The 17,709-nt window shown below is 41.5% G+C and overlaps 1 protein-coding gene across 2 annotated transcripts in view; it reads left to right on the top strand.

Annotated features, from left to right (window-relative positions):
- Positions 1 to 17,709, top strand: part of cped1 (cadherin like and PC-esterase domain containing 1) — a 235,152-nt gene that overhangs the window by 102,129 nt on the left and 115,314 nt on the right. For both annotated transcript variants that reach the window (XM_033038290.1, XM_033038291.1), the window contains exons 14-15: positions 6,963 to 7,149; positions 9,606 to 9,774. In XM_033038290.1, the coding sequence (XP_032894181.1) occupies positions 6,963 to 7,149; positions 9,606 to 9,774 (356 nt within the window). The remainder of the gene's footprint in view (positions 1 to 6,962; positions 7,150 to 9,605; positions 9,775 to 17,709) is intronic.

Below are 17,709 nucleotides of genomic sequence, written 5' to 3'. Positions count from 1 at the left end.
TGTTTTTACATTTGTGAGATTTGGGTAGAAGTATGTCAAGAATGGTGAAACAAAGCTGCTTAGCTCGCGATGTCCCTTTAAGGATCCCATATAAGTCAGTTTGCACGCTTGGGGCTCCTGATTTACTGTACCTTCAACATTTGATGCAGTTAAATTAATCTCTTTGCTGGCTAAGGATTTTCTCCCACGTGACTTTTGGAATAGAATGGGCTAATTTGGGATAACCAGCGTGGCTTTGTATGTGGCAGGACCTGTCTTACTTAAGCCCCTGTCCCACTTTCCCGAGTTACTCACGAATTCTACCGAGTTTGCCCCTTGATTCAAACTCGGAAATGCCAGCCGTAGGTACTCGGGGCTATTTTTTTAACTCGTGGACATTTTTCAACATGCTGAAAAAACGTCCCGACTTACCTGATGCCCCGAGTACCTACGGCTGACATTACGAGCTGCTACGGCCTCCTACGGACTCGCTACGGACATTCTCCGAGTTTGAATCAAGGGGAAAACTCGTGAGAATTCGTGAGTGGTGGAATATTGCATTGGGGAATGGGTTGCTTTGGGGGACCAGGCCTCCCCTGTGACTGGGACCCAACGGGTCCTACTTAATCTAGTGATACTCTATTGCTCGGTTATAGTGGACAATCTTGAATAATGGACACCATTATTATATAGTAATATATCTGTTATGCTGCTCTGACTAGTTATTGGAAGATTTACTGGTTTTGATCTAACTTAGTAAAGTATCCGTTACCGGCATCCGTTAGGGTGCAAGTTGTTTGATATTTACTACAATCGTCAAGGGGAGCTTGTAGCATGTTATTAGTGGATGATCCTTTTTTATAAAAGGATATCCTGTGAAGGTCATATTCTTCAGGCACTACCAGTGAATTGTGCGTGGATCTGTAAATATATACACAAGCATATCAGCGGGTGTCTGTAATATTTTGTTGCCATTTAATAGCTGAGCAAGCCTTTCCTGTTCCAACTCATTATCCGCGACTTTAGGATTGTGAAGAGTATCTCCATTATAATGAGCTTTCTGTTTGCACTGTCCATACTACAGCTTTTCCAAGGGTCAATAACAAAAGATTTAGCAAAAAATATTTTGCAGTAATGAATAATGGAGTAGGCAAAGATCATAAACCAACAGTGATTGTGGTTTAAGATAAAATGATGATCTCCTGAAAGAGGAGGCGAATTAACTAAATTCTATTGATGACAGCACACAAGGCTGGGGTAACTCAGTGGGTCAGGCAGCATCTCTTAAGAAAAGGAATAGGTGAGGTTTCGGGTCGAGACCCTTTTTCAGACAACAGATGTCAGTTTCAAGCCAGCGTGCGGTATTGGTTGCCCCGTTTCAGGAAGGATGTGGAGGTTTTGCAAAGGAAGGAGAGGAGGTTCACCAGAATGATGCCGGGATTAGGGGATATTAACTGCATGGAGAGGTTAGACAGACTTGGATTGTTTTTTCAGGAATGCCGGAGGTTGGGCCAAGACCTGAGAGGAATATATAAAACCTGGAGAGACATAGACAGAGAGGCAGGCAATCAAAATCTTTTTCCCAGGATGGAAAAATCAAATACCAAGGCCATAGGTGTATGGTGAGCGGGGCAAAGTTTAAAGGAGATGCGTGGGGTAAGTGTTCTTACAGAGGATGGTGAATGCCGGGAAGGTGCTTCCAGGAGTGATGGTGGAGGCAGATACAATAGTTGCGTTTAGAAGAATTCTGGATAGGAACATTGATGTGCAGGGAGTGAAGGGATATGGATTATGTGGAGGCAGATAGGGGTTGGTGTTGGCATAATGTTCGGCACAGGTATTGTGGGCCAAAGGGCCTGTTCCTGTGTTCTTTGAGTAAATACTTGGTAAGGAAAAAGCTCTGCTAACCTTCTGGCCAGTTCCAAGAGCTTAATGTTTCCGCCCTGAAATATCTACGTAACACCTCTCAAATATGTTCATGACATTTCATTCCACTGCCGCCATGAACCCCAATGCATTCTTCATGAGGGAGAAGGTTAATTCTTTCCATTCCACGCTATCAAAGTATCATTTGGCAACATTAGAATTTACCAAGCTCCCAGAATGCTGATCACGCCCTTCTTACTTTGTGTGACAAATCATTTAACAATGGAGCAACTGAGCCTGTAAATGTTTCAACATTTGGTGCCTGATATTTCAGCTTGTGAGGCATTTCTCAATGATATTGGGGACGTTTGTACCAGGTACTGAGGCTGTGGACTATTGACGTTCATATTGAATGGTGGTGCTGGCTCGAAGGGCCAAATGGCCGATTCCTGCACCTATGTTCTATGTTTCTATGTTCTATGGTTCTATGTTCATGGTCACCTGCCTGAGGGTTGAAAAGAATGGGCATTTCTTTTCTCTGGCTGATCTCCAGACAGTGGAGAATTCGTTCTTGTTCAGGAAAGTCTCCGCCACTGTTTGCAACACCACTTCATCTACATTTCAAACCCTTCACTGAAAGATTCTTCTGACTGTGTTGCCACGTACTGAACCCATCACATAGCTGAATAAGATCACATGATCTTATCGAAGTGTATAAAATCATGAGAGGAATAGATCAGGTAGATGCACAGAGTCTTTTGCCCAGAGTAGGTGAATCGAGGACCAGAGGATATAGGTTTAAGATGAAGGGGAAAATATTTAATAGGAATCTGAGGGGTATCTTTTTCACACATAGGGTGGTGGGTGTATGGAACAAGCTGCCAGAGGAGATAGCTGAGGCAGGGACTATCCCAACGTTTACAAAACAGTTAGACAAGTACATGGATAGGACAGGTTTGGAGGGATATGGACCAAACGGTGGGACTAGTGTAGCTGGGACATGTTGGCCGGTGTGGGCAAGTTGGGCTGAAGGACCTGTTACCACAACTGTATGACTCTATGACATGGCATATTTTGCTTTTGTCAATGTCTCATGATCACTACTGTCCGGAACAAGACAGGAAAACGATAAAACAGATACTGCACCGTAAAATGTCAATAACCCACTCTTAATATTCAGTTGACGGACATAAACTGCCCATTTATTGTTTGTGGAGTTTATGCTGAACTACAATGAAATTGCATTCTTATAAATGATTTTATTATCTGTGATGCACTTCATTGGCAATTTGAAATGTTTTTTTGTTGTACTACTAATCTAAAAGGCATTCTGGCTGCATAAAGGCTGGAGTCCAATAAATTAACAAATGGTTATGTTGATCGGTGACTGATACACATTAAATATTTATTGCATATTTTACAATAATCCCATTCATGCAGTCTGTATAGAACAGGTCAGTGATAATCCATATCAACTGCACACAATGGCAGGAACATTTTCATTTGAAATTTTCATTTGATTCTATGCCAGTCTCATTTATTAACTTTAGAATGACTGTGCACTAGCCGTGATAGGTTGGTGAAAAATCTGGTAAACTGGTCTCCACAGCTGAAAAATTATTAAATAACCTGGATATTCCAAGACTACTCCACAGAAAGAACAAATCCATTATTCACTTCTGTGAAAGTAACCAAATGTCTCAAGGGGAAGAGGCACACTATATACAAAACACAGAGCCAGCAAGTTTAGTTGATGCCAGTGGTAAAATACAGCAGTTCTTAAAAAGCCGCAGAATAATGAAAACAGCGCTGTACTAGGAGGCAGTGAAATTGAATCCTGAGCCTTTAATGAGATTAACATCTGCAAGTTTGCGGAAGACACAAAGCTGGGTGGCAGTGTGGAGAATGCTATGAGGCTGCAGGGTGACTTGGATAGGTTGGGTGAGTGGGCAGATGCATGGCAGATACAGTATAATGTGGATAAATGTGAGGTTATCCACTTTGGTGGCAAGATCAGGAAATCTGATTATTATCTGAATGGTGTCAGATTAGGAAAAGGGGTCGAACAACGAGACCTGTGTGTCTTTGTACATCAGTCATTGAAAGTAAGCATGCAGGTACAGCAGGCAGTGAAGAAAGCTAATGCCATGTTGGCCTTCATTGCAAGAGGATTTGAGTTTAGGAGCAAGGAGGTCCGACTGCAGTTGTACAGGGCTCTGCCGAGACCACACCTGGAGTTTTGTGTGCAGGTTTGGTCTCCTAATTTGAGGAAGGATATACTTGCTATTGTGCAGCATAGGTTCACCAGGTTATTTCCCTGAAAGGGTTATGTCCCCTTTCGTAACAGACATATGATGAAAGAATGGGTCAACTGGGCTTGTATTCTCTAGAATTTAGAAGGATGAGAGGGCATCTTATAGAAACATATAACATTCTTAAGGGATTGGACAGGCTAGATGCAGGAAAAATGTTCCCGATGTTGGGGGAGTCCAAAACCAGGGGTCACAGTTCAAGAATAAGGGGTAGGCCATTTAGGACTGAGATGAGGAAAAGCCTTTTCACCCAGAGAGTTGTGAATCTGTGGAATTCTCTGCCACACAAGGCAGTGGAGGCCAATTCACTGGATGTTTTCAAGAGAGAGTTAGATTTAGCTCTTAGGGCTAAACGCATCAAGGATATGGGGAAAAAGCAGGAACGGGGTACTGATTTTGGATGATCAGCCATGATCATATTGAATGGGGGTGCTGGGTCGAAGGGCCGAATGGCCTACTCCTGCACCTATTTTCTATGTTTCTATGTTTCTTTGCCACTAGGGTAGGAATTTTAACATTTACCTTTATGTAGAGGTGCGTAGAATCCACGGGCCTGGTTTGTATCTGGTTAATACAGGCATATTTCCAACATGGAGAGTGTGGGAGTGGCCAGAGAGTGGGTGATGGGGGCTATTCCTGATTCCTGGCCATTGTACGTACACCCAGATTTGTGATAAAGGGCTTGTCTGTCTCCAAAAAGGAATAATATAAAATTAAAACAAAATTACAACCCTATCCAGGTAATCCTTGCCTGGAACATTCTCCTTCCCCACTGAGTTATATTCTACCCTAAAGAAAACATAGCGTGCTAGAGTATCTCAGCGGGTCAGAACAGCATCTCTGGAGGACATTTCAGGGCAGGACCCTTCCTCAATCTCTGAAGGGTTCTGACCCGAAGCGTCACTTACCCATGTCCTCCAAAGAGGTGCTGCCGCTGAGAATCTCCAGCACTTTGTGGTTTTTTTTGTAAACCAGCATCTGCTGTCCAGATACCACCCTTCCAGATGTGATGTGTGCCAATGTGGTCTAACGGCCTTGGGACTTGCTGCCTGAAGCACCTGCTCCGGGCATTTCCTTTGGCTGTCATTCGCCTTTTAAGGAATGGAAGTGATGGTTCCATCTTTAAACAGGACGAACACATCTCCCGAATCGGTGGAAATTTTATTAAGCCTATGACAGGTGGCCCAGAATATAAAAATAAAGGAGGTAGACTATGAGAGTGCAGTAGCAAATAATATAAAAATATACAATAAAGTCTTCTCGCTCAATGTCAATAAGAGCAAGAAATCGTCCATTACAGGCACAGCCCACCCTCCATTGAAAGCATCTACATTAGGTGCTGCCTCAGGAAGTCGGTATCTCTCAAGGTTCCCTCTTCTTATTGCTACTGTTGTCGGGTAAACAATAGTGAAGGGCTAATAATGAGTAAATAGGGATGTGGATTGTGCTAATGTGGTGACAGGAAACCGCAGACAAGGCCTAACAGGCATTTCATTGATTATGTGTGCACCCATCATTGTAACAGAGATTTGGATTTACTGTTAACGAATTTGGACTTGTGAATAATCATTTCATTCTGTTGGTGACCTAATTAAGTCTTTCTGAATTCCATTGTGCCATTAAGACTGTTACTGTTAATCAAGTTTCTAAGTAATCTTGTCATCTGAGAATATAACAAACGTACCAATGTCACAGTTGACAGGTCATCTTTGGCTGGCCTCCTGGTGCACACCAGTTTAATAAATCGCCTGTTACTTCAAACCCCAACTCTCCGTGGCCTTTGCATTTTGCTCCTACACCTACCACCAGGCAGGATGTACAGAAGCCTGAAGTCCCACACATTATCTTCAGGAACCATTACTTTCCTACAATGATCAGATTCTTGAACCAACCTGCCCAACGCTAACCCTCCCTTTTTTCTTCTAATTGCATTTAGCACTAAATGCCTTTTTTTTTTACTGTCTTCGTTCATTTAGAAATTTTACGTCATTTAAATATGAATTGTTTGCCTGCATCTATTTTTGATGTCGCTGCAAGTAAGATTTTCATTACCCCGATGCCTCACCATACTGTTTTACTTTCCTTTGAAGGATACGACTGGGAATTGTGAATAGGGAATTGAGAAATGGTAGAACTTCTAAATATGTTGGATTGTTGTTAACTGCAGAAAGCACTGAAACATTACTGTAATAATAGATTTATTGTTAGGCTGTGAAGAGGGATCACCTTAAAACAATCTCTTTAAGGTGATAAGGTTGTAAGTGATAGGAGCAGAATTAGGCCATTCAGCCCATCAAGTCTGCTCTACCATTCAATCATGGCTGATCTATTTCTCCCTCTTAACCCGATTCTCTTCCCTTCTCCCCATAACCCCTGACACCCGCACTAATCAAGAATAACTGGAGAGGGGGGGTCACTGAATATATTCAGGGTGGAAACTAACAGACATTTAAATGGCAAAGTGAATGGGGAAGTGGTGATGAAACCTAGGTTAGATCAGCCATGATACTACTCCTTCTCCAGTTTATCTTTTGCAAAGACTTCAGGCATTCAGGTGTCTGCTGGTTTTTAGGGCGTTTTCCAACTTTCGCAGCAGGCTTGGACCCTTAACAGAATTTTTTTTTTGAAATACTGATGTCAGTGCCAGAGCTATTGTTCAGCAGTAACTGATGGATATTGTTAAGCTATGACCTGAATATCGAGTTACTAAAGGGCATCAACTGATACATTGCTGCCAACTATTGTTCTTTAACGTCTTGTTTAACTACGTTAATTAGTTTACCTTTTCCTTTCTGTTTTGTGCAGCCAAACACACTCTGACACATATCTCTCGCATCCTTACCAGACCGCAGTTGAAACTGAATCCAACCTTCACGTCAAAAAACAAAGTGTACTATTCCGAAGTCCCTTTTGATGTGGTGATAATAAAGATTAGAGCAGAGGCAGCCAATTGCCACTGTCAGGTGCATTTAGATGAGAAAAAGGGATCCAGGTAAAATAGTATTTATTATTCCAAAAAAACATTATTCAGAATAAAAAATATATAGTCAAAACAAAAACTGTGCTAAAAACTCTTCCGACAATCTCAGTGTCTGTACATTCATTAGTGTTTTACTCAGTATGCTCCTGTCTTTAAATAAATCATCCTTGCTACTCATGTGGCCCTCTGGGGTGATATCCTACCCTTGTTTGAGTCTGTGTCCCCATCAAACTCAAACTGCCCCCCAATGTTCAGCAGCAAAGTGCTTTAGACTGTGACCCCGACCCATCCTCACAGAGCCTTGGTGTTGGCTGCATCGGGCTTCAGGTAGTCTCTCAGCACATACTCCTGCAGCCTGGGAAGTGTCCATCAGGCAGTGGTTAGCACGGAACATCCTGCAGGCACTGCAGGAAAAGGACTCGATGGATCCTGTAGCATGGCTCTCATACCAGACTGCCCAACTTGTCAGGCAAAATGCCTCATCGCCAGAACTCACCAACCAAGCACGAAGACCTGGCTTGACTGGCGGTGAGAGGAGCCCTCCCCGTCTGGTCCTTCCTGCACCATCGGAACCTCACTACCAGCGCACGCTGCCCTCTGGGCGGCTGCAATGGAGACAGTTGCCCATCTCTTAGCAGAGTGTGGATTTGTGAAGAGAGTCTGGAGAATGATGCAAGGGTCCTTGTCACGGTTTATCCTGAACAGCTCTGTGACAGAGGACTCTCTGATTTATGGACTGTTCCCAGGGACACGTTTGGAGACGCATATCAAGTGCTGCTAGACGGTCATCAACTCTGTGAAAGATGCTCTTTGGTCTGCCCGAAACTTGTGGATCTCCCAGCTGAGCGAGATGTCCATCAGCGAATGTTACTGACTGGTCCATTCCTTCCAATCAATCTTCTTCTTCTGGCGTATGGCATGCACAGCCTAAAGTTGTAGATCAAGGGTAGACATCCAGGCCAGGGCAGCATCGGTTTCTGGGTGGATGGGCTTTGATGCCACCAGGGAAAAGCCTCAGTGAGCATCATTCACAATGTGTAGGATGGTCTGGTCTGGATGTCCGCAGTCGCAAGCAGGGCTGTCTGTCATCCCCACTTATGCAGGTGATGGACTGTTCTTGCATGGAGGGTGCCGATTCTGTTCAAGGTTAGCCATTGCTTGTGATGGAGGCCAAAACCCGGTGGTTTCACTGTGCGGTCTGTGATGACCTCTCCGTTCCAGTCAATGCGAAGGGTTCTCAAATCTATGAAATTTTGGAAGATGACAACCTGCACATTCACAAATGCCAGAGGTCTAGCAAACTCAGTCAAAACCTTAGTTATTAATATCAGCAGGTTCTGCACACCTACTGCCTTTCAGTCCAAATCATTTATTCTTTTTTTTAACCATTGCATTTTCATTCATCTCCTCATTCATTCTATCTGTATGTTTTCCATTTTGTACACTGAGAAGACAGTCACAAAATAGTGGTCTAACATCTCCTGACTGACTAATATGATTCCCCCTATCTTAATCGCAAAAGACAGGCTATCACATAATAGCTGTTCCCTCAGTCTGTTATTCTATTTCCCCTTTCCTTGTTAACTTTTTTGTTGCTTGGCCGAATTCTGAAATGTTCTCAATTATCAGACTTATGCCCCTGTCCCACTTAGGAAACCTGAACGGAAACCTCTGGAGACTTTGCACCCCACCCAAGGTTTCCATGCAGTTCCCGGAGGTTGCAGGTGTTTGCTGGAGGTTGCAGGTAGTGGAAGCAGGTAGTGAGACTGACAAAAACCTCCGGGAACCTCCGGGAACCGCACAGAAACCTTGGGTGGGGCGCAAAGTCGCCAGAGGTTTCCGTTCAGGGTTCCTAAGTGGAACAGGGGCATTACTCTCCACTATTCTGCAATGTTATAGCCTTTCCTATTGAACTAATTCTATCGTGAGCTTCTCAGCCACAGTTGGCGAAATTTTATTTTGTGTTGTTGTACTTTAAAGAGGTACAAATTTGTCATATTATCTACTAATTATTTAACTATTGCTCATTACTAAAAAAATGTATTAGTGGTTTCATACCTTTATAGTTTGCTTTGTTTAGAATAATACCCTAGTTTCACAATATATAATTTTTGACATTTTGTATGAATTTGTAATATTTCAATCCCTGTTCTCCAACAAGACACATAATTTTACCTCCATACCATTACTACCACTTTTGTGTGCCAAGCCCATATATCAATTAATACCACCTATGGTGATTATAGTATCTGTGTTTTGTGTGCATCTAATTTCCCGTTCTACTACATTTAGGTGTGGGTGGTGGGGACAATAGACTATCTCAATCAATGTCTTGGTGTTGCTTAGCTCCACCAAAAATAATTGCATTCATAATTCTATCGTTAGTTTTCTGATGTTAGATGAGATTGCAATTACCAGTAAAAAAAAAAATCACAAATCATTTTTGTTTTCTTTTTGATTAATCTCAGCATCGCCAATTATCCTCTTGGCCTAGGAAACAACAGAATCCATATACTGGTATCGGATGAGTCTCGAGCCAAACCTGCTATTATAGCAACGTACACCATCAATGTTTACCGCCACAACCGCCCCAGTCTTCCGGCACTGGATGGAAGTATAGCGTGCAGCTTTGTGCAGGTAATCACTTTGACAGCTGGATATGACCTCACATTCTATCACAGATGAGGGGAAGTGAATGAGTAAGTAAGTTTAAGTTTAAGTAAGTTTAATTTATTGGCCAAGTATTCACATACAAGGAATTTGCCTTGGTGCTCTGCCCACAAGTAACACATGACATACAGTGACAATTACGAATTACTCAGAAAACACTAAACATTAATAATAATAAAACATTAATGATAAAACACCATTGATCAAGCATGAGAACCAACAAAATATCAGATCAAAGGGAGGCTACAGATTTTTGGCTAATTGGAAAGTATTTAACATCAGAGATTAATATACTGTCCTTGTATAAAATCATGAGAGGAATAGATCGGGCAAATGCACTGAGTCTCTTGTCCAGAGTAAGTGAATCGAGGACCAGAGGACATAGGTTCAAGGTGAACGGGAAAAGATTTACTAGGAATCTGAGGAGTTACTTTTTGACACAAAGGGTGGTGGGTGTATGAAACAAGTTGCCAAAGGAGGTAGTTGAGGCTGGGACTATCCCAACGTTTAAGAAACAGGTACATGGATAGGACAAGTTTGGAAGGTTATGAACCAAACACAGGCAGGTGGGACTAGTGTAGCTGGGACATGTTGGCCGATGTGGGCAAGTTGGGCCGAAGGGCCTGTTTCCACACTGTATCATTCTATGACTCTATGAGAATTGTAGGAGAGTAAATAATGTTGACCGGTTCACTATTTTCAACAAGTGAATCTATGAAGGATGAAACCATGCTAACATTGGGAAATAAGTCTTCTTGATACTTGAAGCTATTCCTGTGCAGGTGACAACTAGTATGAAGTATGAATGTCGGGTAATGTTATTCCGTGTCAGGCTTTCCTAGAGCAGTATTAACTAGCTTTATTGTAGCTTTATGTAAAAGAATAAATGTATGTGTAAGAAGCCTGAACACAGTAATTATACAAATTGGGGGACGAATGAACTGGAGGAAAATTAAACTACCTGGATTTGTCTATTTAGTAGCTATTATAATTGACCCAAAAGGGCATATGTAGCTAACAATTGTAGTATTGATTTCGTTATGGGGTGGGGTGGGGTTGAGTCTATTGTCTGTTGTGATTATTTGTTTCCTGGTTTGTAGACAAATCACATATTTAGCCGTTTTTTCTGATGGATGATTGCTGTAACTACCCTTGCACTTACATTGCAATCAATCTTCCATAGAGAATTGCGACAGTAGTATATAAATACATCAATTAATGCATTTTAAAATCATTTATAGTTATAATTATGATCTAAGTGATTTGGATCAAGCGTTTTGAGTGTATATGAAAAATTGCTTTGTTTCTCATGACTGGAAATCAATGCTATATTTTATACTGCAGTTAGTATGTTGAAAGCTTCCTCTGACAACAAAGGCACAGAGGTCGCTATTTCATTTTGCTTTTGCTGATTTACTGTGTCAGGTTGATTCTCTCTCCCCACAGAGGAAGTGGTATGGACTGGCAGAGTGAGTGGTTTCGTACTTGTCCTCTCCATAATCAAACACCTGTTTCGGTAGCAAAAGGATAAATACGGTGTGAACAGCTAGTCTTCCTGAGACACGATTAAACACAACTGGCATCATGCGGAGGAGGATAAGGTCACTGTCAGCAATGTGGCCTTTTCTCACAGTAGTAATCAGTTCAACTAATCCAGGGTATTTATTTCTAGTTTTCTTTTATGTTTAATCCCATTTGGATATTCAAGTTTCAGTGCAAACTGATACCGTGCTGAAGGTTGCAAAATCAGAAGCAAGGGATGTTACTTCCCTTTGAATGGTATATTTGAGTAATCCTGGATTAATTTTAAGGCCATTCAGTTAAAAAAAAGTGTGCAGTTCATAGTAGCATAACTTCTATGCTTTTTCTACACTTTCTTTTAAAAACCTTGAAGCATTTTGTAAACCAATTTAGTACGAAGTGTTTTAAGTTTTAACCAAGCATCTTATCAATAGAATATCAGGTTGGGGTGGGAGAGGTCTTGGGCAATTATCAGTTCATTCTATAGAGAGAAATACATGCAAATCATTTTGGTTCAGATATTTATATTTTCTGGAGGAAATACTTCAGTCTCTGTGTCAATGTAAGCTTTATTCCTAAATTAATGCTACACACTTGGAGCAAACAGAGAACATTCTGTCATGATTTTACCATTGAATATCTTCCTCTTGTTCACCATCTGCTGAAATGGTTTCACCCTCATTTCAAGAGTGTTAGATTTTTAAAACATAGATTAAGGACCATCTCTGTGAGCAGGTGCAAGTGGAAGTAAGTTTCATTGGAAAAAGCATTCCAGTCAAATTTATCTCGGAACAAATCCTAAAAGATTCTTATGTAAAATACTTTTCACTTGGCATCTCTCGAAACTCGTCTCTCCTATTTCGGTACCTATTTAGGTAGTAATGCCTCAGAATGAAGTGGACCTGTATCTTAAATTGAGAACATAAGCCAATATCTCACTAAATATTAGTAAAAAATGCTTCATTCATTCTCATTTGATATGTATTTACTTGTGCCACAAAGAGAAAGAGAGCAAAAGAAATTGGATGTGATGGAAAGCAAAGTTAGAAAGGATAGGTAAAAAAGTAAAATATAACCTTTTAAAATATTTAAACAAAAATTAACTACGATATGACCTTCTAGGTTTTGATTGTTCACTCTTTAGACTAGTAAATTGATTTGTATTCATTGTAGATTTTCCAACAAATTAAAATTAATTTTAACTTGGATCCAATACTAGCATTCAAGAGGCATTTGGATAGGTAGATGAATACACAGAGAATGGAGGGATATGGATCACGTGCAGTCAGAGGAACTTAGTTTAACTTGGCATCATGCTGGGCACATACATTGTGGGCTGAAGGGTCTATTCCGGTTCTGTACTCTTCATTGTTCTATTTCTAAAATTGTTGATTGCAAAACATTTGTAAAATCAAAGAAGCTGGCCAGTTGGAGAATGCACAATAAATCTACCGCCATTTACAATAGAGGATGATGTAAAAGACATTTGAAGAGGGTGGGGTGTTATGGGCAGGAATTTCCCTTTAGTGTGGAGTTTAGAAAACATAATTAATAACACCCCAATCCTGCACTTAGTAATCAGGAAATCAGTAGAGAGAGAGAATGTGTGTCGAGTGTGTTTAGAAGCAAGACCAAGCTATCCCTATTCTAAAGTGGAGATGAACGTTAGGGAGCAGGAAATAGACAGCAGCATCGAGAAACAGACATGAATTAATTTAAGAAAGAACTGCAGACGCTGGAAAAATCGAAGGTAGACAAAAAAGCTGGAGAAACATCAGTCTGAAGAAGGGTCTGGACCCGAAATGTCGCCTATTCCTTCATTCCATTGATGCTGCCTCACCCGCTGAGTTTCTCCAGCTTTTTTGTCTACCTTTAATTAATTTAATGCCATTTCAGATACTAAGATGGAATGTACTTCTGGAACTATTTACAAATGAATGTTGCTGCCATTCATCCTGTTTGTTATGCATGCCTCATAGTTGGTTATCACAAGAAAGTGTGCATTTATTTTAAACACAAAATGCTGGAGTAACTCAGTGGGGCAGGCAGCATCTCTGGAGAGAAGGAATGAGTGATGTTTCAGGTCGAGACCCTTCTTCAAAGTTTGAAGAAGGGTCTCTTCCTGAAACGTCACCCATTTCTTCTCTCCAGAGATGCTGCCTGTCCCACAGAGATACTCCAGCATTTTGTGTCTATCTTCAATGTAAGCCAGCATCTGCAGTTCCTTCCCACTGCATTCATTTTAATATGAGTTCTTGGCCAACAGAGGACATTGATGTGCCTCCCTCCAGTCTATACATGCTAACTAAATTGCCAGTGGGCAAAGGACTGGAAAATTACATTGTCATTCTGATCTGTGTGGAGAGCGCAATGTCACAATGGAGATCTTGCTAGATTAACAGAAGGTTGTTAAACCTATGGTAGACAAAAGTGCTGGAGAAACTCAGCAGGTGCAGCAGCATCTATGGAGCGAAGGAAATAACCAATGTTTCGGGCCGAAATCCTTCTATCCTTCTTCAGACTGATGTAGGGGGGGGGGAGGGGGGGGGGGGGGAGAAGAAAGGAGAAAGGAAGAGGAGGAGCCAGAAGGCTGAGGGAGAGCTGAGAAGGGGAGGAGACAGCAAGGGCTACCGGAAATTGGAGAAGTCAATGTTCATGCCGCTCAGGTGCAACCTGCCCAAGTGGTCTATATGAGGTGCTGCACCTATGTTGGTCGGTACCTGTCAAGCTACAAGAAAGGCCACTCATTAGAGGAATAGCTGTGAATGGCTTTCGGAATGTTCAAAGTTCATAAATACATTAATTTAAAAACGTAAACTCGCAAATTCTAGCAATTAATGGACAGAAATGAATATGAAAGTTAAGAGTCACCTTTGTCCAAGTGGAAGGTAAGGGCGCCTTTTCAGAAAAATGTACAAATGCAAACCCTGAGGGGGAAAGGGCATATTGTTCTTGAATTAGCAAATAAAAAACATTCCAGTATTGCTTTCTTACAACAGCATTCTACGCGAGCTTTTCCAGTGATGTTTATCATTGCATGTGAAATAAGTGCAAATGAGTTGAAATATTTAAAGCTAATCATTGAAGATTACAGAGTTAACTTGTCTTTACTTGCAGGTGTTAAAGTATGTATTTAAGATCAAAATAAGATCATAAGACATCAGAGCAGAATTAGGCCAATGAGTCTGCTCCACCATTCTTCTGAAGAAGGGTCTTGACCTGAAACGTCACCCATTCCTTCTCTCCAGAGATGCTGCCTGCCCCGTTGAGTTACTCCAGCTTTTTGTGTCTAACCACAATTCGATCATGGTTGATCTATTTTTCCCTTACAACCCCATTCTCCTGCCTTCTGCCTGTATCCTTTGACACCCTTACTAATCAAGAACCTAACAATCTCCGCTTTAAAAATACCCAATGACTTGGCCTCCACGGCTGTCTGTGGCAATGAATTCCACAGTTTCACCATCCTCTGGCTAAAGAAATCCCTGCTCATCTCTATTCCAAAGGTATGTCCTGTATTCTGAGGCTGTGCGCTCTGGGCCTAGACTCTCCCACTACTGGAAGCATTCTCTCCACATCACTCTATCTAGGCTTTTATTTATTCAGAAGGTTTCAATGAGATCCCCCTCATTCTTCTAAACCCCAAAGCCATCAAATGCTCCTCATACGTTAACCCAATCACCCCCGATATCATAAGCCTCCCCTGGACACTCTCCATGGCCTGTACACCCTTCCTCAGAGATGGGGCACAAAACTGCTCACAATATTCCAAATGTGCTCTCACCAATGCCTTAAAAAGATTCAGCATTACATCACTGCTTTTTATATTCTAGTCCTCTCAAAATATATATATATATACTGTATGTAGGAAGGAACTGCAGATGCTGGTTTAAACTGAAGATAGACACAAAAAGCTGGAGTAACTCAGCGGGACAGGCAGCATCTCTGGAGAGAAGGAATCCGCTCCCCATTTAGAAAATGATCTATGTGTTCCTTCTTCTACCAAAGTGTATGACGGGACACTTTGCTATTCAGTATTCTATTTGCCATTTCTTTGCCCATACTCCCATTGAATTCCACCAACTTATTTTTTTATCACAATTATAATGCTTCATCACAGTAACAAGTTAATATTTTCCTTTAGTTTTGCTTTCATTATTTACCAAATTGGCATTTTTTTCCAAAATATAATTCATTGCCATTGGAATTTGGTTCTCTGGTTTTCCTGTTGTTCAATCATCCATCTTCTTTAACCTTCCTCCACTTTGCTCAAGCAGTCGACAAGCTGCCGTGTGTTCCTTGGCCTCCGATCTTTTGGCTAATATATAATTCTGGTGCCATTAAATTTATTTCTATGAAACTGCGCAGGTTTCACCCCCACCTAGCAACCAGCCTGGGAGTTGTTGACACATGCAGTCACTAGAAACTTAGAACAATGGGTAAAACGTTGTTGTCGTTAACCACGTCCATGTTTAACAACGCATAGTGTGCCGTGCGCCAATGAAGAAAATGGGGCTTGTTGCACCACAGGTCAATCAATTGTCATCTCACTACTGAAAGATTCAAATGTGCGGGCTTGGTTACTAATGAAGTGGGTAGTTGACCTGTTGCTTGTGAACTCAATAAAATGTACGGGGTGAAACAGCACACATACAGCTTGGAACGTTAGTCGGTTAAACCAGCTCTTTCAAAGACCTTGATGGATTGTACCCAACCCATTTCACCAACCAAGAAAACATCCTAAACTTTTTCCTCCCATCTTTCCAAAGCTAACTTGAATTGAAACTTAAACACGAGGAACTGCAGGTGCTGCTTTCCACAAAAAAAAGACACAAAGTGCTGTAGTAATTAAATTGAACTAACCTTTGCTCTCACTAATGTGACTTTGTTTAAGCATGCTAAGGATAGTAGGACTCACTACCTAATTCTGCTGGAGAAGCGGTAATATTGTTCAGAATATTTTTGCTAGAAATAAATGTCTGCATCTCATTAGATTCAAGAGTTACTTTCTGTTAAAGAAAGTAATAAACATGTTGACTTTATTTGTAATTTGGATCTCAGCTTTTGTGCACTTAAACAATGTACTTTAGGAATCATTAACGTTGGCAAAGAAAATGTAAGAAAGATCTCCAGATAATTTAATTCCTATGTGTACAATTTTTAGTGGTATAAATTTTGAGTGCCATTTCATTTTGGCTGCAACAATTTTGCTGCACTGTTCACCAATAACAGGACTTCTTTGTGATCATCAGCAGTAAAAATATAAACGGTTAGGACAACTGTAACGTGGCAATAAAGTTGTGGTAAATTTCCCATAGCTAGAAATGTTGGCTAGAAATGGGAATGGAGGAATTCTTTGCAAAACATGGAAATGTTTTGAAAGAAGAGGAAATAGAGTTTTAAATAATAGTTCCGTCAGTGACTTAAGGTATGAAGAGTTAAATTAAATGGCGATGACCCTGATATTCTGTTGGGAGATTTGCCACTGATGTTTCTGTTCTGTTGAATAAAGGAGAATACGATTTTTTTAAAACAGTGGATGCTTATAACATTGGGTATGCATCAAATGCTGCTCCTGTGACTAAACCTTCCAGTGGAAAATGAACTTGTTGGAATTGAAGGCAAAGCATTTAAATAGACACAAGAATTGGTTCATTTTAGGCATCCCCATTTATTTTATTTAGCGAATGCAAAGTCCTTTAGCCAAGCAGTTGCCTCTTGATCTGCTGTATGAAGGGTGACAAGTCCTCCTTTGAGTCTTTGTTGAGGGCATGCTTCAATGATGTGTTGCATTGTTTGCTGCTCTCCACAAGCACACCATGGGGTTGGACTGCTGCCCCATTTGTGAAGGCTGGCCAAGCAGGGGCCATGTCCAGTCCTGAATCTATTCAGCGTCGTCCACTGCTGCCTTGGGAGATTGGTGCCAGGGACCGGTAGGGTGGGGTCTGACACCAGATGTTTATTTGGGACGTCCTTGGACTCCCATTCCCTTTTCCAAGCTGATTGGATGGTGAAATCAGCTGGTGGTGGGTTCTTCCAAATTGGTCGTCTAGATGGAAGTCGAGCAGTGGGTGGGTTGAAGATGTCCATGTGAATTGGCAGATGAGGGGAGTTTTTGGTCTTTTGGAGCATCCTTTGAGTGAGGACTACTCGCCGGATGTGTGGAGGGGCTATGTTGGATAGGACAGGGAGCCAGGGGAGTGGTGTTGAGCGGATTGTTCCTGTGATGATCCTCATTGTTGAGTTCAATTGGGTATCCACATGGTGTGTGTGGGATGACCTGGACCAAACAGGGGCACAATATTCGGCTGAAGAAAATGCAAGGGCTAGTGCTGAAATGCGCAGTGTGGGGGCTGCTGCCCCCCACTTTGAGCCAGCAAG

Source organism: Amblyraja radiata, chromosome 19, assembly GCF_010909765.2.
Source record: "Amblyraja radiata isolate CabotCenter1 chromosome 19, sAmbRad1.1.pri, whole genome shotgun sequence".
Taxonomy (NCBI): domain Eukaryota; kingdom Metazoa; phylum Chordata; class Chondrichthyes; order Rajiformes; family Rajidae; genus Amblyraja; species Amblyraja radiata.
The sequence above is the reverse complement of the archived record's forward strand: the minus strand, read 5'-3'. Positions and strand labels throughout refer to the sequence as shown.